The sequence below is a fragment of the Crocuta crocuta genome, unplaced genomic scaffold, assembly GCF_008692635.1.
Source record: "Crocuta crocuta isolate KB4526 unplaced genomic scaffold, BGI_CrCroc_1.0 scaffold184, whole genome shotgun sequence".
Classification (NCBI taxonomy): domain Eukaryota; kingdom Metazoa; phylum Chordata; class Mammalia; order Carnivora; family Hyaenidae; genus Crocuta; species Crocuta crocuta.
In genome coordinates, this window is record NW_027530006.1 from 4,091,007 (window position 1) to 4,111,729 (window position 20,723).

Sequence of the window (20,723 nt, forward strand, 5' to 3'; positions counted from 1 at the left end):
GGGGAAGGAGGAGGAAATTACCTAAAATCCTATTAATCTGGTGATCCAACTCCAGAATTAAGGTAGTACTGCTTCCTCAGCTGTGTAAGAAAAACTAAATTTCTCATGTTAAAAATCGTATAGTATACAATTATCACTCCCACCTATTTGATGAGCAGAAACCCGGAAGTGTGTCAACACAACTCTGTTGACAAGACACGGGAGACAGGACCTGGCAGAACTAAAAAATGGCACATCCCCTGTGAAGGGCAGAATGACAACTAGCAGAAGGACAAATGCATTTACCCTCTGACCCAGACATGGTTCTGTGAACTGCTGCACGCGTCTGTGATTCACTGTACTACTGGTTACAAAAGCAAAATGTTATCAACAGCCCAAATGTCTATCAAGAGCGGATCATTAGGTAAACCGGAATCTCTAACAGTGAAAATCACATACAAAACGTAATGGGAACCATGGTGCCGTGAAGGAGAATTGGGAACTCTCTACATATTGATACAGCTCACCAGAACAGAGGAAGTGGAAAAACGGCATGTTCAAATCAGTATGCCACCTTCTGTGTAAGAAAGGGATTAAAAAATAAAAAAGATACATATCTCTACTTGTTTTTTGTATTTTGTATAAAGAAAACCCTGGAAAAATAAATATGAAAGTGATAAAAGGGGCACCTGGATGGCTCAGTAGGTTAAACATCCAACTTCCACTCAGGTCATGATCTCGAGGTTCATGGGTTCCGGGCTCTGTGCTGACAGCTCAGAGCCCGGAGCCTGCTTCGGATTCTGTGTCTCCGTCTCTCTTCCCCTTCCCTGCTTGCACTGTCTCTATCTCAAAATAAATAAACATTAAAAAAGTTGTTTTTAAAAAGAAAGTGATTGAAGGATTACCTGTGGTAATCCAGAGTGGTGGTCAAAAGATGGTTACTCAATCATGGGTGGAACCAAGAGTTCTTTAGGTATTTTCAGTTGTTGAATTATCTATTAAAAATCATTCAAAAAAAAAAAAAAAAAGGAACCTAGGAAGTGGTAAGCTTCCTTTCTGCACCTGTTCTAACTACTAAACCACTAAATCCAATGCAGTGATATCCATCAAGAACTGATACCATCCATGTGCCATGCTCCATCCTTTAGGTAACTCTGTAAACAAGAAAGTAGAAATCATAAAAATTCTTAACCCTCTTTGAAGGGTAAGGAGAGCTTATGCTTTCAAAGTTAGTGGTATGACAAATATTATTTTTTCCTTAAAAAATGATACAAATAGAAAAAAAGAGTTACCTGATTCATACATTGGGTAACTAGATAGAAATGATGGACTTTTAGTAGAAACAAGATAGCACATGGTGTGATATAAATCGTACAAAACTGAGGGTAAGCCAAAACTGCAGATTTTCTAAAGGCTGGTTGAAGGAAATACCCTAACTGGAAATCTATTAATGTTCTACTTCCTATATTCAAAAGAGAATACAGTGGTTTTGTTGGGGGTTTTTTCCCTCTCGCTACTTTGAAAAGAAGTATTTTCTTAACTGTTCCAGTATTCTCCAAGCTCCCAACAAACTCTAGCAGAACCCAGTAACACAGCAGTTATAAAGTGTTAAACATTAGCTCTAGTTTGCCCCCAAATTGGTAGTAGGTATGAATTTTTCCACACCGTATGCCAGAATAAACATTTTTCTCCAGTCTTGGAGAAATGCTTTAAAATTTTTAAATGGTTTTCAAACTATAAGCTCATATGTTTTATAGCATTTCCTTCAAACAAAATCGAAGTTACTGTATGTGTCATTCTATAAAATGTCTGTGGTCTCTAGCCCTTAACTGTGTTAGTGATAAAATGTAAATGTTTGTGCTTTTGGACTGTTTGCAAGCTAAAGAACATGCAAAGTTAACATATTCAAGAGGACAAATGGGCCTTTTCATCTTTCTTCTCTGCTGTTTTACCATCATCCACTTCTTTTGACTGCTAGAACCATAGTCTGTTAGGAGCAGTTATATTAGAAATCCTGTTTCATTTTATAGATGGGAAAACTACAGAGTGGGAGGGGAGTCAGCAACTCATCACACAATCAATTAATAACAAAGAAAGGAATCCATATTCTCAAATGTCAATCCAGGACTCTTGAGTGAAACTATATTAGCATTTTAAACTGACAAATTATTTCCCTGCCTCATCCCTTGACCTGCAAGCCCCCACAAAATTAAGTTACAGTATCTTTCCCACTCTGATTCCTGCTAGGAAATCTGCATCACCTAAGTTATCAGATGCCTTAGTTTTAAAATAGAAATTACCTTACTGAAGACAGGGCTTGTTAATGAAATGGAATAATGAATGACTACTGCTGTTGCTTAAAGAACTTCCCATTGCCATCTATCTAGCATGTCAATGACTTGCTTCTGTTATCCTAAGAACAAGAAGCAGCAATTACAAAAGCACCCACTTTTATTAATAGCTGAGTTTTAAACAGAAATTGTGTGGAGGCTATTTACTAATCAACAGGAAACACCTGCAGCGGGCCCCACATTTGTAGAACTGCAAGCTTCAGGGAAGTCAGAAAGGCTAGTGTTTGCTTTATACTCTTCCTTTTCAAGTATGTTCACAGGCGTGCACATCATTAAGGGCACATTCAAAGGTTTTAAGAGAAAAATATATTTCAAACACTAAACATGCTGGTTTCCCCACGATGGCATTTTTAAAGTATCTGGCCAATTGGATGTGACATTATAATGCTGACTATGGTAAACTCACACTTCCACTCCAGTTTTCAATCTGCCAGACCCTGAGAGGTTGGAATGACCAAACAGGATTTTGGTGTAACTGGATCTTGTATGGATAGAACTACACAAGACAATTAATTCCTCAAACAATGAATGCTAAAGTAACTACAGACCAATACACCCAATTTACAGGACACAATCAAAGGGGCTAATTTTAGAAGCCTCGATGGTTGAAAGCCGATATAAATTTAAAATCAAGGATACTGGAAGCTAAACTTATATCCTCCCTGCACCCCCACCCACCCACCGCCCCCAGGGACATACATGCTCCTTCAAAAATCGTTCTGGGAGGAGGGTGGTGAGAAGAGGACCAGGTGAACTGCCTAACTCCATGCCTCCACCAATTCCATACAAGAATTAAGTCTGGATTTCCTAGACATTTCTGTCCTAGAAATGCTGAATCACATCCAATTGGCCAACAAGGTTTGACTATCCAGAACAACAGTATGGATATAGGACAAGGAGCCAAGCTGAACTTTTCTTGAGTAAAACTACATAAAATCCCATCTTTGCAGTGGCTTCGAGGAGCACACAGCAAAGGAGACCAAATGGCTTTACTTAAAAAGGGGGCCTTTGTGGGAAAACCATAACGTTTGATATTTAAAATCATTTCATTCTGGAACTGAAGTCCATAAGCAGGCATGCCTTGCAACTTCAATTTATTAATAAAGTTTTGTTATGATTTTTAAAAAGAATAGATTATAAAATGCTTAACTAGCTCATGCCACTTTGAGAAGTCCTAAATTTGGTGTATCATGACAGGTTATAGGTAATAGCATCTCCTCCACCCTGTCCCCCCAAAAAATCGCAATATCAATTCTGTGGGTATTTTAAAAGTTTATTTCTATTTTAACTAGCCCACGGACCCAGGTCTTTGAGAAATGAGCTGATTTCTTTCTAACACATTGTCTATGGCCCCTGCACATGGTAACTTTCTATCCCCTTCCAAAAAAGTCAGCACCTTCCATCAGGATGCACATTTTAAGTTAAAATGGTCAATACAACCCTCAAAATGCAAGTTTATTGAATAAAGCTGAGAAGAGCAGTAAACAGACAAAAAATGCATCACCTAAATTAAAAAAATTCACGTATTTACAAAGTTCAGTAACTGTTAAATTTTCACATGCAGAAGTTAATGCACAGGAAAATGTTGGTAGTAGAGTTTGGATGTCTTGAAATACTGAAAGCAATGAACAGACACACAAACACATTAAGGTTTAGCTATAGGTCAAATAACAAACCTATGCGATCCCCACACAGTCACACTTTCTAGTTCCAATTCCTCCTTTTAGGCACAAGCAAATTGCCACCTTCTCTGTAATGGTTCACAGCGACCATTAACGGTGTTGAGCTACAGTAGCAAGTTTAAATACCCCTTCATGTACAGAACCATCCATCCCATCAGGGAAGTATGCAACATGCTTCAAAGAACATGAACAGAATTTTAAAAGCTTGAGATTCTACTCATAAAAATGTGAATGGAGGAAAACAAGTAGTATCTGTGCAACACAGTGCAGTATTTTGTACAGAATATTGTTAAGGCCATGGCAGTCTATAAATTAAAACTGGTATTCATTAAAAGAACTTACTGTTGACTGCACTTCTGAGTGCTCAACATGTCTGGAAATGCACTGTCTACATGAGTGCTGCGTAACAAAAGAAACAAAATCACACACAGTGTGAGGCAACACATAAGCGGGTGTACCATAGAGTTTTATCTACTACAGTGGTTTATGTAACAATTTACAAGTGAACCAGTATTAATATGTCCCTTTATGTATATGGACATCACGAAACTACAAAACATGTTGTTTTAAATTTGTATACATCTCCGTATCATAGAAGCAAACAATACACAGCATCAGCTCCTCAGTTCCCCGGGTGATCATTAAACAACCTGTAGACGTTGTGCATGATTACATTAGATAGAGCAGGCAGGTCTAGAGTTGTCACGATAATCAAGATGTCTAATGGCACCAGACAAAAAGTGCCAAACCTTACATCAATAAGAGAGAAAAATAAGAATTATTTCTTTCTAAGTAAGTATCTATTGTGCTGAAAGTCTATGACTGGATATAAAAAGTCGAGAGTTAGAGTGTCATGCAGCAGCACTGATTTAATGACTGGAGATAGAAAGAACAAACAGGTGTTTGAACAAAGTCTGACATTTCTTAACACATTTTATTATACTGGCTGGAATGCTCTAAATTTATGAAAGCTTTTGAGAAAATCCTCAATTCCCAACCCTTTAAAAAAGCGTGTTGAACCCCCAAAAAAAGAAGAAGAAAAAATAGAGAAGTAATGATCTGGACAGATACACAACAGCATGCCTTAGTTCCTCCCATATCCCCAACTGCTATCTGGTGATGAAGAATTCTCAGAAAGCAGAATGTGTTTTAAACTCATATACGATCTTACCAGTGTAAAGAACCAATAAACAACACTGATCCGGTGCCTCTGCTCACTCTTTGCAGACCATTTTTTATATTCCTAAGGTGTAATTATACATTTCACATGCATTTGTGAGATATGTAAACATTATGTTTATATCCCACTTGAGTCAGGCTAAAGGTTTTCTAAATACTGTGTGTGGCACTAGAAACTTCATGCTGTTATCAAGTCAGTATCAGTATTAGCTAATGGTCTCTATAACGAAATATCATGGACATTTACTGAAAACCAATATAAAAATCTGGCCCAGAAAGACCAGAACATATATATATATGCAATTGTCTTGATTTAAGATGGTCACATGTGTTTTTTTTTTAAAAAAAAAAAAAAAGCCCTACACCCTGTTTAAGACAAGTATGTATAAGAAGCTTTTTTTGTGTGTGCTGACTTTATCATGACAACTCTAGCTGATTCTTTATGAAGGATTAGGGATACACATCTTCAGCAGTGCACATGAGAAATAAACTCTGAAAAAGGCAATTTCTTGGGTTTAGGAAGGACCGTATTCTGGGGAGTACTTCAGAGGAACGGACAATAATTCTAGGATTATAGCCAGGAAGGACTGGAAGACTTCAGGAGATGCTTCAGCTTCTTCTAGATTTTGAATGTTGAATAAGCCACTGAAGTGTGATATCTAAAGATGGAGGGAAAAAAATTGAAGGCATTAAGATACCAAAGTTAAGAAACTACTAAATATGAGAGATAATATTTAAAATGCAGCTAATTCAAAATACATGCTGGCCCTGCCCTCTTCTGCTTTTCTGCACCTATACTACTATTCCCCATTACCTAAATTTCAAGAGGGCAGTCTAAGGAATTATGAGAGACTCAGGAGTCTCTGATTTAAAAGTTAAATTGTCCTCAGGACAGTTTGTGTCATCTTTTTATTCCTTCAAAAATTTATTGACTGCCTTAAGATGAGGTACTATTATGTGAAGTGCCAGGAATGCAAAGATATGGGAGAACCCCTCTTTGACCTCAGGGAGCTTCCAGTGTCAAAGCTGGAAAACAGAAGAAATCATTTGGGGTTGGGAGGAAGGTTGCCCTGCAGAATTCCAGGCAAAAGAAACAACAAAAGCAAAAGAATAAACAAAGGCATGAATGGTGTGGAGATCTGGATGGATATTTATTTGATAAGACGTGGATGAAGCAGAGATGGGGAAAGGGACTCCCACTCGTTGCTAAGGCTACACCAGGGATTCTCACTTCACCTTCTGGAATTTTGGACTGGATAATTCTTTGCTGGGATGGGAAGGGGCCTTTCTTGTGCATGGGAGACTACTTTGCAGTATCCATGACCTCTACCACTAGATGCCATTATCACTCTGCCTACACACTCCTAGTCGTGACAACAGTGTCTCCAGATATTGCCAGATGTCCCCTGGGAGCAAAAATGTCCTCAATGGAGAACCATGGACAAGGAGCCAGATATCCTTGTATCCCACTCTAAGATGCTACTAGGTTTGGGTTTTATTCTCAAGTCAATTAGAAGTTATTGAAGAATGTTAGGCAGAGAACTTGTATTACTTTATTTTAGTGTGATGAACAATGGCAACAGAGGACAACTGGAGGGCTGCCAATACTGGCACCAACTATCACAGTGGAGGAAGGCCTGAAACAAACAAGTGCTATAGGGATGGACAAAGGAAAGACTGCCTAAATGTAGTGGGTGAGAAAGGTTCTTCTGACCTCAGTGAGTTGTATTTGTCATGGAGCTGTTGACAAACACAGTGGCTAAAGAAAGAACAGCCTTGAGAAAAAAAAGATTAAGAATTTAGCTGTAGGGGCGCCCCCAGGTGGCTCAGTCAGTTAAGCATCTGACTCTTGATTGTGGCTCAGGTCATTACCTCAAGGTCATGGGTTTGAGCCCTGTGTCACACTCTCCGCTGATAGTGTAGAGCCTACTTAGAATTCTCTCTGTCCTTCTCTCTCTTTCAAAATAAATAAATAAACTTAAAAAGAATGGTCTACCACATTGGTAGGATGTGATGATTCTGTGAGACAATGTGTTTGAAGTATCTGCCAGAACGTCTGACACACATTAAGTGCCCGGTGAGCGCAGTTAGGATGGTGGCGGCCGCTGTTACTCAGCGTTTCTGTCAGACACAATCCCAGTCGGCTTTGCTAGCATTTCCCTATCAATAGCTTGTGGGTCGGTTGGTGGTAAAGGCTGGCGATGGTCCCATGGTCAGGGCTGCAGTGGTGGTGGCCGCAGCGGCTGTGGGGGTGGGGAGCTCTTCTGGGGAAGGCACATTTCCCACAATCCCCTCCACCGATTTCCCAGTATTCCAGCCCCTCCGGGAATGTCTATTTGAGACACTGCGTGTAAGAAGACTATGCAGAAACTCCACACCCTAGTCAAGTATTCCCCCTCCCAGCTTAGTCCCTGAGTATAACCGCTAGTCTACTGATCTACTGTCGCCCTCCTCCGTCCCTGCTCAGAGGCATTGCACACTTTCCTCCGGTCCCTGNTTTAGCTCTAAAACACATCAGGCTTGAGGTGCAGAAGATAACAGGCATGGAGATGTCCAGCAGGTAGTTTTAGCTCTATGTATCTCAGAAAGGGATGGGACTGGTAAGATACCACCATAGAGGTGGCAAGTGAAGCTACAGTAGCTGAGATTAGCCAAGAAAAGCACTTGGAGTCACAAGAGAAAGCAGCTAAGTCAAATGACGAATCACTGTCGCTTGAGTTCTTTAAAATGGGTCATCCATACAAAGGGTATGTAAGCATTTGTCAAAAGCAGCATTCTCCAACCCTGAAAGGTGAGTGCAAATTCAGTTTCCCAGCTAATGTGTGTTAGAGAAACTGTACTCCACACATATATAAAGAACAGCTTAGAACTAAGATCTGAACAAACACGATCTGTTCAGAGTTGTGAAAACAATGATTTCACCTGAGTGCTGAGCCGGACTGTGTGCACTTTCAGAGGAGGAGAGCAGTGTGCACTAAGAGCAAAGCCATATTCATTAGAACTGAACAGGGAGAAAGGGAAAACTGAACGTGAAATGCCTACATTTAAATATTTAAGATATTCACTTAAAAAAAAACAAAATCAAAAGTTGTGGACACTGGACAAAAATCACATCCTAAAGACAGATGGATCCTTAAGACTAGAAAAAAGGCAGAAAAGAAACAAGATACTCAGAAAAAGAAGTCATCTTCCATGAGAAAAAGGGCCACAAACATGAGTCATCTTTGCAAAGACCATGTTCCCAGAAGTAATCTGTTCTATGTGTGGTCTGAGGATCTATTACTGAAGTATTTCATATGCCACAGAGGAAGCTGGAAGAATATACAATCCATGTGCACGGAGATAACTTTGGAACAATTTAGTATATTCATACATTTGGTTCTAAAATATGTTGTAAAAGATGAGATTAAGGAGGATGTTCTGACTTGATTACCCAAGAAGTCTACTCTAATTGGCTATTAGTTGTATTTCTTGCTCCAAATAGGCATTCTGATTTACAAATTATTTGTTTTGAATCTAGGTAGAGTGGATCCACATCCTAGGGCTTAAAAATATGAAGTGAAGCAGGAGTTCTACACTCACACACGGGGGGACTCTGGAGCCCTCTCTACGGACTAGAAGATCAGCCTCAAATAGCAAAAGTTCTCCCCAGCTCTCCGGCATTTCCTTTCCTAAATGAGCTCCTGAGATTTTTTTCAAGGAAGTATCTGGCTGGTTTCCTAAGTTAATAAAATAAAGGATTTTTCTTTTCTGCTTTCAATAACTTCCTTTTCCTATTTTATGCAATACTAAAGAGTATATAAGGTAGTAAGATGGATTTACAGAATAGCACAATGCCGTAAAAATTATGGTTAGTATAGAACAGTGTTTTTCAACCTTGCCTCTACTGCTGACATCTGAGGCTGGACAGTTCTTAGCTGTGGGGACTGTTGCATGTTTAGAATATCCCTGGTCTCTACCAAGTGCCAGCATCACACTCCTTATTACGACAACCAAGTGTCTCTGGACGTTGCCAAACGTCTCCTGAGGAAGAAATCCTTTGATGAGAACACTGGTGTGTAAGTAAATACTCTCAAGGTGTCACAACTTAAAATTTAACAAGAATTCCTCCTAACAAAGGGGGAAAATATTTTTTAATAAACTCTTTGTAACCCTACGTGTTTGAAGAGTCTGTTCTCAAGTTAACTGAATGCTCACAATATAACAAGTCACTTATTCTAACCATTGAACAGAGGAGAGAGTTTGTGTCCATCAGCAAAGTATTAGGCTCAGATTGCTTTTAGATGTTCTTTAAAGGAAGCTCAGGGGCCTGGCTGGCTCAGTCAGTGGAGCATGGGACTCTTGATCTCAGGGTTATTAAATTCAAGCCCCATGCTGGGTGTAGAGATTACTTAAAAATAAAATCTTGGGGCACCTGGGTAGCTCAGTCGGTTAAACGTTTGACTTCAGCTCAGGTCATGATTTCACAGTTCATGAGTTCTAGCCCTATGTCAGGCTCCATGCTGACAGCTCAGAGCCTGGAGCCTGCTTCGGATTCTTGGTCTCCCTCTCTCTCGGGTCCTCTCCTGCTTGCACTGTCTCTCTCTCTCTCTCAAAAATAAATCAGTATTTAAAAAAAATAATAAAATAAAATAAAATCTTTTATGGGGCACCTGGGTGGTTCAATAGGTTAAGCATCCGATTCTTGATTTTGGCTCAGGTCATGAGCACATGGTTCTTTAGAGTGAGCCTGGTGTCAGGCTCTGTGCTGAGAGCACAGATGTGCTTGAGGTTCTCTCTCCTCCTTTCTCTGCCCCTCTCTCACCCATGAATGCATGTTCATTCTCTCTCAAAATAAACTTAAAAAAATAATAAAATAAAATCATAAGAAAGCCCAGAATTAGCCAGAAAACTATCAACACTTTGAACTCAAAAGAGCATGTTTGAGAACGTATAGGGAGAGACCTGATAGACTAGAAATGACTTGGGAAAAGTTAACTATGGTAGGAACCAATACATAATAAAGGCTAAAGGGAAAAAAAAAATCAGAATACCTTTTAAACACACTATTTTAGCACTATTTATTTTCTACATTTTATTCCAATACAAGTTTTTGTTTTGTTTTGTTTTAATTGGAGGTGACTATGGTAGAATGGTTGGAGAGATAAAATGTTTTTTTACTTTGAAGATAGAGGAAGGAGCCATGAGCCAAGACAGCAGGCAGGATCTAAAAGGTGGAAACCCAGGCAAGGAAATGGAGTCTCTCCTAGAGTCTACAGAAAGAGCACAACCTATCACTTGAGTCCTTGATTTCCAGCTCAGTGAGAACCATGATAGGCTGCTAGCTGACAGCAGCAACAGAAAACTAATACCCCCATGTGACATCCACCATATGTCAAATGCTGCAATACATTTTCACATTCCTTCTCACAGGAGAGTTTTGAAATTGCTGCCATTATCACCATTTTATAGATGAGTAAAAACTGGAGATCAGGGAGGTTAAGTGCTTTGTCCAAGGCCAGTCAGAAAGTAACTTAGGACCAAGTGTTCTGGCCTGAGGCTGCCTGACTCGGAAGCCCATGCTGTTTGTAGCCTACTATGCAGCAATGATGGAGAGCCTCATTTTTCTGCAGTGACCCACAGGGAGATCTTTCTGACCAGTGGCCACCAAACTCAGAAAAGTGAAGGTGCCACGAAAATCCCTAGGCTCCTACCCACCTGCTTCAAGGTACATGCATTAAACTCTCCTTTCATACTTTGGTTGAGCCGGTCATGCCCAGACAAGAACCATGTGACTTAGCTTGAGTAGCTTTTTCCATGAAGGTATACTTTACCTATACTTTACCACTAAGTATATTTTATTGCACTGTTAGAGGTCTTTTCACTCAAGCAGTTAACAGGTTGAAGAGCCTTTTATCTTGTCAAACTCTTCCAGTCCTCTTTCCTTTTTACCTGTTGACCCTTTTTACCGATTCCAATACACTTTTATTAAATAATCTCTCATAAATTAGTTAGAAACTAAAGTCCAACCAGATATACTTATTCTTTAAGGATACTGTAACAGATTGAATAGTGTCCCCTAAAAATTCACACCTACCAGAACTTTAGAATTTATTTGGAAATAGTCTTTGCAGAAATAAGATGAGGTCATACTAGGTTATAGTAGGCCCTAATCCAATGATATGTGTCTTCCTAAGAAGAGAAAATACACAGAGACACACACAGAGGAGAAGGCAGTGCGAAGCCGGAGACAGAAGCTGGAATGATGCCATCTCCAAGGCAAAAGCTGCCAGCAGTCACAGACTAAGAAGAAGGAAGGAAGGGTACTTCCCTGGCAGCCTTCAGGGCCCTGTGACACCTGGATTTTGGATGCCTCTCCTCCTGAACTTAAGAATATAAGCTTCTGCTGTTTTAAGCCACCCCGTTTGTGGTACTTTGCTATGGCAATTCTAGAAAATTTATACAGACACTTAATAGATAAAGGGTACTTTTGGCTTATACCTCCAATATAGTACTAACATACTGCAATAACGTACTGGTTCAATAAATGAACAATTGTTTTAGTGCCTATACACCAAATAATAGTGTAATTTTTGTAAAGTCTTATTTCAAAAATGTCATTTTGTTAAAAAGCACAGCTGGATACTAGCTCTACCAAAATTAATACAATAAATTGATATCACATAATGTTTAACTTCATGTCTATTTCATTTACTTCTTTAAATAGCATAGAGCACATTCAGGATGTGTCTTTGTTGTCAAAAGATATATAAAGTCTTTTCTTTTTCCTGAGGCAAAAACAACAGTACTCTAAAAAGGAAGTCAATTAAACAGAAATAGGGAAAATAAACAGTAGAAAGCATTAAGACACCTTTCCATTAATACCCATTTCTTCAACAGTCATTTCTTACCTATATTATCCTTTTCTTTGCAAGAAATTGAATAGCAGCAAATTTCTCTATCCTGAATAGCAGACAGGTTCCTATAAGCAGCAGAAGTAAAAGAGTAAGTGGGTGCTTAAAATAACCATCATACTCATCACCCTTTGTTCAATTTTCTGGTCTTTTTATACTGAAGAAATTATTTTACTACTACTGAAATTTTAGAAATTCACTTCTTTGGTACCTAAAAACATAAGTATAATCATTACTAAATAACAGGGGCGCCTGGCTGGCTCAGGCAGAAGAGCATGCAACTCTTGATCTTGGGGTTGTGAGTTTGAACTTCATGTTGGGTACAGAGATTACTTTAAAATAAAATCCTTATGGGGCGCCGGGGTGGCTCGGTCAGTTGAGATCCGACTCTTGATCTCAGCTCAGGTCATGATTCCACAGACATTGGATGGAGCCCCGTGTCAGGCTCTGTGCTGAGCATGGAGCCTGCTAAGGATTCTCCCTCTCTCCCCTCTGCCCCTTTCCCGCTCTCACACGCTCTCTAAAAATAAAAATAAAAAATAATAATATAACGATGCTAAAGAAAGGAGTAGGCAAAAAGTGTAATTTGGAACCAAACTTTTAAAAAAAAACACCATCATTCATTCTTAAGACATACATTTTTTCAATTAGCTGTTTTTCATCCAAGGCATTCGGAAGATCTCTCTTGTTTCCAAGTACTAGTACCTTTAAAAAGACAAGACGTTAACAATAAACTTTTATGTAAGAAAAGGTCACAGAAGCATATGATAGTCATATCTGTGGACATGAAAACTGGAATGGAACCACATGCCATTACTATTAAGGCATATTTGGGTAAGTGGTAGCCTATCTCATTCATTCTATCATTCAAATTAGCACCCATTTTAACTTCTCCCACACAGATGTCCTTAATCCAACATGTGGCTGCCAACTTCTATTTTAAATAGTCTAAGTCTACAGTCATCCGGTTGGCTCAGTTGGCTGTGCATCCAACTTCAGCTGAGGTCATGATCTCGCAGGGGTTTTGAGCCTCACATCAGGCTCTTCGCTGTCAAAGAGGAGTGCCCCTCCTCATCTAGCGCTCTCAAAAATGAAAAATAAACATTTAAAATATTCTAAGTCTAGGGGCACTGGATGGTTCAGTCAGTTGAGCACCCAGCTTCACCCAGCTCAGGTCATGATCTCATGGTTCGGGAGTCCAAGCCCTACACTGGGTTCTCTGCTGTCAGCCTATCAGTGCAGAGCTGGCTTGGACACTCTATCCCCCTCTCCCGGCTCCTCCCTGACCTGCACTCTCCCAAAAACAAATAATATATAAAAAAAAAAAACAAAAATAAAATAAAATATGCCAAGTCTAGGGGCACTTGGGCAGCTCAGCTGGTTGAATGTCCCACTCTGGATTTTGGCTCAGTTCATAGGATCAAACCCCACAATAGGGCTCCATGCTGAGCATGGAACCTGCTTGAGATTTTCTCTCTCCCTCTGCCCCTCTCCCCGGCTTTCGTTTGTGTTCTTCTCTCTCTCTCTCTCTCAAATAAAAAACAAAATATTCTAAGTCTAGGGGCTCCTGGGTGGATCAGTCAGTTAAGTGCCCAACTCTCGATTTTGGCTCAGGTCATGATCTCATAATTGTGAGATCGAGCCCCATGGCAGACTGGAAGCTGGGTGTTGAGCCTGTTTAAGATTATCTCTCTCCCTCTCCCCAACTTGCTCTCTTAAAAAAAAAAAAATCTAAGTCTATGGTATGCATTCTGCTACTAGTAAATAAATCTCTACCAAAATGTGAATATTATCTCAACACAACCAAGAGCGGGGGAACAATTTTTAAACCATGTTTTATGTTAGCCATTATCATATAAACATACAAATAGGTTTTTAAAATTCCTGATCTATCCTACAAAATACCATGTATAAATACTCTAAGACAATGGTTAAGTCTGGAGCTCAGGATAAATATAGCAGCTATCAACTCTTGCAATATATGCTGTCATCAGGTTGCTAAATGTGCTTTGAAAAGAAAGGAAAGTTGAAATAGGCTTCCCAACTACCAATCTATCTTTTTCAGATACGTCCTTTCTGCCTTAGAGAAAGCGAGAATACAAGTACCTGTAACATATTCGACATCCACACTCTAAAGTCAGTGTGTTCTATGGGGCACCTGTGTGGCTTAGTTGGTTAAGCGTCTGACTTCGGCTCAGGTCATGATCTCACGGTTCGTGGGTTTGAGCTCCACATTGGGCTCTGTGCTGACAGCTCAGAGCCTGGAGCCTGTTTCGGATTCTGTGTCTCCCTCTCTCTCCGCCCTCCCCTGCTCACGCTGTCTCTTTCTCTCTCAGAAATAAATAAAGCATTTTAAAAAATTTATAAATAAAGTCAGTGTATTCTAAAAACCTTTATCTCTGACCCATCTTAACAAAGTACATGCCAGGTCTACCTTGTCATACCTATTCCTTTCACTTAATACACCCCCACCCTCACAGGTGACTCCATATACTTTGACCAGCTGTACTCCTGGGCCCCAGACTCTGACTCTGAACAAAGGACAGAGGGCCAGGGAAACCAGTAGCTCACAGGAAAATTCACTACAGGGACTGAGTGCCAAGAGCCCAACCTCAATACCTTTGGTCAGCCTGTCTCCCCTTTCCCAACTCCTACGTCTCTCCATACTCTTATTTAAGACACTTAAGGTTCTCAAGCTGAACCTGCCTGAGTTTCTAAAAATAACATCACAGTCATATGTGACCAGTTGTCAGTTTGGAGGTTGCCTGGCATTTCAGACCTCTTACTACATTTAAGAAATCTCCTCCTACCTTATGAATCTGCCTCCTGATAGAGCTACTTGCTTCTATGGATAATTTTTCCCCAGCTTTCCTTTCTGCCAGATCTAGAATTAACCAAAACTTTCAATGCAGAGCCAGTTATACAGGAAAGCAGTACAGAGAACCCATTCTGACAGGGGAAGGGAATTGGCTCGATGACTTTCCAATCAGAACAACTGTGTCCAGTGTTCAGGAACTGCATGTGGTCACCAGACTTACTCCGTGGTATGAGTCTGGTGTCTGGCAGCTGCTTTGCTTCCTTCTCCAGCCTGTCTCCTGAGCCTGCTTATGTGCAGCCTTCTCAGAGGCTCTGTGAGCTACCCAATATCCTTTCAATGAATTCCTTCCTACTTAAGTCAGCTTTCTATTGCTTGCAACTAAGAAGACTTGTGATGACTTTAAGACTGATGTTTACTTATGGTATATAGTACTACGTTTTGAAATAGGAGAAAAAGAATTGGCTTTGAAGTCAGATAGACATGTATTCAAAACCTAGCTGCACAACATAATATTGCCATGTAATCTTGAATGAGTAACAACTTTTATAAAGGAAGGATAACCACGAACCTCATTATGTTGTGAGGATTCATGGAGATAATATACCTCAAGTATTTGACATTCATTAAATTGTCATGAGGCTAAATAAAGCTTGGTCCTTTTCCAGTATTCTTGGCTCAACAAATAGCACCACCTTCCATCTAAATGCATGAACGAGAAAACTAGGAATTATTCTTTACATTTCCTCCTCTAACCCACTTCTCACTCCCTTGTCTACTACCACCCTAAGTCATGGTACTATAATCTTCCAGGACAACGTCAACAGCTTCCTAAAACTATCCTCCTTATAGTCCCTTCTTGCCACTTTAATCCACTCTTAAACTGAAATAAAAGTGACTTAAATAATAAATCTGATCATTTAAAACATTACAAAGTTCCCACACAGTCCGGTCCAGCCCGGCCGGGCCCAGCCTCCTCTGGTGTCCTGGCTGCCTCACAGCTCACCACACCCCTCACCCTCTCACTCTGCTGTGTGCTCTACAGACTGGCCTCCTCTCAGTGCCTTGCTTCCTCCTTCCAAAAGGCCTCTCTTGGCCTACAGCTCCCTTCTCCTCCAATCATCCCACCTCACATGCCTTCCTGTCACTCACAGTTCAGCTCAAGCATCACTTCCTTCTGGAATCGTTCTTCCCTCAAACTAGATCAAATCTCTCCTCTAACTTTACCCCTTCCATGGCCCCTTGCACCTCTCCTTTGCAGCACTTATCAGAGCTGTACTATTCAAATGGTTTCATGGCATCTACCTTTCCTCCTAAACCACGAGCTCCATGATGCAGGGAGCATGTTTCTACTCACTTCTGTTCATGACTGTATCCTCAGGCCTGAGCACTGCTCCTACTGCATAGTTTGACAAACAGATGGTTAAGAAATGAATACATAGCACAGCACCCAGTATATGGCTCATATTCAGTATTCAGTAAGGATAAGTAAGCCTTTTAAAACTTTAACACAGAAGACACTTTACTGATTTCAAATATAACATAATCAAACATAATATACTTTCAATAATATAAATAGTATCATATAATATAAAATAACAAAAAGTCCATACTTACTGGAATTCCTTGTAACTGTGGTTTATCTAGAAGATTATGTAGTTCATTTCGAGAGGCTTCTATCTTTTCACGATCTGCAGCATCTATCATGTAACTTAGAAAAAAAGCAGTTTTGATATGTTTTCTCTAAATTCTCTGATGATCAAAATTAGGAACAGAAGTTTTTAATTTTAAGATTTATACTACTGAAACTGTTAGCCAAAATAAAGACCTACATAAAGAGAAGCTCAGTACCCAAAAATACTTTTAAATAGACTATTCTTAGGTGCTAAAACATGATAGTAAAACATTTATATTCCTTAGCTCTTAACTGCATAAACAAAAAACAAATAAAACTCTCATCTATGATTAATTTTTTCAAGCTTCATATTAACGGGATTATACTAAGAAAATATCTGAGAAAGATATTGTGTGAAATACAAATTGAGCCTCTGAAGTATCAAAAACAACTTTTTTTCCTGGAAACCTAAATTGATTTTTGTAAAAAGTGCTTACACAATGGCATTGACTCCTCTGCAGTACCGTTCCCACATGCTCCGGAAACGGGGCTGTCCTCCTATGTCCCAAATCTTTAAAACCAAGACAGACAATTCTTAATAAAAATACTTCAAGTATACACGAAAGGAAAAAGTACCAGAAGAGGGGGAGAAAGATAAGGCAGGTATGCTTTTTTACACAATGTTAGAGCCAAATTACTGCAGAAAAACTTGAGCTAATAAAACAAGCTCTTAATCTAGAAGTTCTTGGGGCCATTTCTAAACATTAAGTTCAGGGATGCCTGGATGGCTCAGTTGGTTAAGTGTCCGACCCTTGATTCCCGCTCAGGTCACAATCTCACAGTTCATGGGATTGAGCCCTGCATCAGATTCCATGCTGACAGCACAGAGCTTGCTTGAGATTCTCTCTCTTCCTCTCTCTCTCTCTCTGCCCCTCCCCTGCTTGTGTGCTTGCGCGCNACCTGCATCAGATTCCATGCTGACAGCAAAGAGCTTGCTTGAGATTCTCTCTCTTCCTCTCTCTCTCTCTGCCCCTCCCCTGCTTGTGTGCTTGCGCGCTCTCTCTCTCAAAATAAACATTTACAAAAATTATGTTTAACTAGTTAGCTTTCCAATTTTCTAGTTTTAATTTTAGGGCTTAGTAACAAAGAAAGAAAAAACTAAGTTACCACATACATAGCACAAATATAATACTAAATTACCAATATTATAAATAATACATTATCTTTCAATATAAAATACTACCCACTGAAACAATATAACACTACCACCCAAACATGGAATTTTTATTTTTATATACATCCCAAACCACAGATCTAAACATGGGATTTTTATTTCCTAGAAACATCCAGACTCTAAATATTATTCTGCCAAATCCTATGTTTAGTGTTTTCTTATGGCACTTAATACCATTTCAACTTACACATTTTAATCTATTAGAGCCAGGAAAAAAAAAAACAAACAATTGATTTACATTCTTTTGAAACATACCCATTCATGGGTTAAGAAATACAAATAAGCATGTAAAAAACAAAGAAACAAAGATATCTAGCTGTGTGTGTGGCTAACAATTCAAATCAAGTACAGAAAGATCACGTACCTTTATTGTGACGTTACCTTTAGTTACTTTCCTCATATTGAAGCCCACTGTGGGTATCATATCTTCACTGAATTGACCTGACTAAACAGAAGAAAACACCTGAAATTAGATTAATTGGTATTTATTAAGATACATAACACGGCATAAACTTCAGGCATCAACAATGCTCTGGAAACTTCTTAGTATTTAACTAATTTTTCAGTGGTGTTAATAATGTCTTAAGAAAACATGCTTTATACCCCTAATTCTTGAAGAGACACATTATTTTGTTCATACAGTAACATTTCCCCCATTTAAAACAAGGTATTTTGGGAGCACGTAGGTGGCTAAGTTAGTTAAGCATCCAACTCTTGATTTTGGCTCAAGTTGTGAGTTCACGGTTTGTGGGATGGAGCCCCGAGTCAGGTTCTGCACTGACAGAATGGAGCCTGCTTAGGATTCTCTCTCTCTCTCAAAAATAAATTAAAAAACATTTAAAAAAATAATAAAATATTGTATATATTTCCTTAAATTTAAAAAAAGTATTAAACTATGAATAAGCATTTATTAATTTCTCCTCCTATACATAAATGTTAACACGCAAAGCAGGAAATCAGAAGTAAAACTTCAAAGTTTTCCATTTTTAGCATTTAAATTATTTTGACAATATCTGTTACAACTCATAGCTGAATAGTTTTTCCAAGTTTGTCTTGTAACGAGGTTTATAAAATATTTTGTCATTTTTTTAAAAAGATGTGTTTTATTTATTTTCGTTTTTTTATTTTTTGAGAGAGAGAGGGAAAGCACATGAGCAGGGAAGTGGGGCAGAGAGAGAGAGAGAGAGAGAGAGAGAATCTTAAGCAGGCTCCACACTCAGCATAGAGCCCAACATAGGCCTCTATCCCGTAACAATGGGATCATGACCTGAGCCAAAATCAAGAGGGATGCTCAACCAGCTGAGCCACCCAGGCATCCCAAATTATTTTGTCATTTTATAGGTTTTCCTTGTATGTAATCAATTCTGTTCTCTTTTTGGTTTATGACTTTCTTGTCATAAAACTGAAATATTTTCTAATAGTATTTGAATGACTTCTTCAGATTTAAAATGTTTGCCCATCTAGAATTTGATTATACAGTGCAAAAAAGTTCCTTTTGTCAATCATCTCACTCCACATTTAAAAATCCACACATTCCTGGAGGACCTCAGTGCCTCAGTCAGTTAAGAGTCTGACTCTATCTCAGGTCAGATCTTGATCTCAGGGTTGCGAATCCAAGCCCCCACTGGGCTATACACTGGGCACAAAGGCTAGTGGAAAAAAAGAAAGAAAGAGAGAAATGTACACATTCCTAACTAATTTTAACTGATTTGCCAAATGCCACACAGAGATAGTTCTAATATCTCAGTCTTCAATTCTTTTCCATTAATCTGTTTATCCTAAATTACAATCAGATGAATTACTATAGCTTGTACAATATATTATTCTATATAGATCAAGAATTTGAAATGGTTCTTGAATGTTGAGAACAAACTGAGGACTCATGGGTGTGGGGGGGAGGGAGGAGATGGGCACGGAGGAGGGCACTTGTGGGGATGAGCACTGGGTGTTATATGGAAACCAACTTGACAATAAACTATTTGTAAAAAAAAAAAAAAAGAATTTGAAATGGTTCATTCATTGCTCACATTCCAAATAAACTTTAGAAATTCATATTTCAGTTAAAATACTAACTGGAGGTATATTAACTGTATCTAATTTGAGAAGGATTGCCCTATATCAATTCTCCATATTTAACTATCAAACCTCTCCATCTCCAGGCACATGATGTGTCCACTCAAACATTCAAATCTTTTAAATCTTCAGTAAAGTATCATAATTCTCCTAAGAGCTCTTTCACACTTCTTGACATATTCTTTATTTTTGACTGCAATTACTAGGAGTCACAGTTAACGACTAATATTATATATTTATATGTTTTATTTACCCAATATTAATTTCTCAGTTGACTTGACTCTTATTTTTTAGGTAAACAGCCCAGGATTATGAAATTTCTCAAAATAGGAATGGTTAAACAAACAGAACTATTTTCAAGGCCCTAACACTGGCCGATTGTTTGCTATGACCTTATGCTAGCCACACATGATTCTAAAACTGTCTACAAGCCCTGAACACACTGAATTCCAATATTATACGTTAATTTCCTCTTCATAACTCCAAAGTTCTACTTTGCTCCCCTCACCCTACTCAGTGGAGTTCAGGCTAATCTCAGAAAAGATGATGTTGGTGCACTTGGGTGGCTCGGTTGGTTGTCAGTTAAGCATCTGATTTCTGCTCAGGTCATGATCTCACAGTTTGTGAGTTTGAGCCCCATACTGGGCTCTGTGCTGACAGCTCAGTCAGCCCTCTCTCTCTGCCCCTCCCCAATTGCACGCATGCGCGCTTGCTCTCTCTCTCTCAAAAATAAAACAACGTTAAAAATTTTTAACTAAATGCTAAATAAAAAGAAAAAGAAAAAAGACATTAACCACAATCACTACAATCACTACTTTCATTTATATTAGACATAATTCTCAGAACTTTCACATATGATTAATATGTGAAAATCTAGTCATGACATCAAAACTACATACATC

General features: G+C 39.0%; 1 protein-coding gene across 1 annotated transcript in view; it reads right to left on the reverse strand.

Annotated features, from left to right (window-relative positions):
• Positions 1-3,767: 3,767 nt before the first annotated feature.
• Positions 3,768-20,723, reverse strand: part of ARL8B (ARF like GTPase 8B) — a 54,144-nt gene continuing 37,188 nt past the window's right edge. The window contains exons 2-7 of the mRNA XM_077763739.1: positions 18,113-18,193; positions 17,012-17,085; positions 16,517-16,610; positions 12,722-12,789; positions 12,082-12,152; positions 3,768-5,850 (exon numbers count right to left, since the gene is read on the reverse strand). Of these exons, the coding sequence (XP_077619865.1) occupies positions 5,801-5,850; positions 12,082-12,152; positions 12,722-12,789; positions 16,517-16,610; positions 17,012-17,085; positions 18,113-18,193 (438 nt within the window). The 3' untranslated portion in view covers positions 3,768-5,800. The remainder of the gene's footprint in view (positions 5,851-12,081; positions 12,153-12,721; positions 12,790-16,516; positions 16,611-17,011; positions 17,086-18,112; positions 18,194-20,723) is intronic.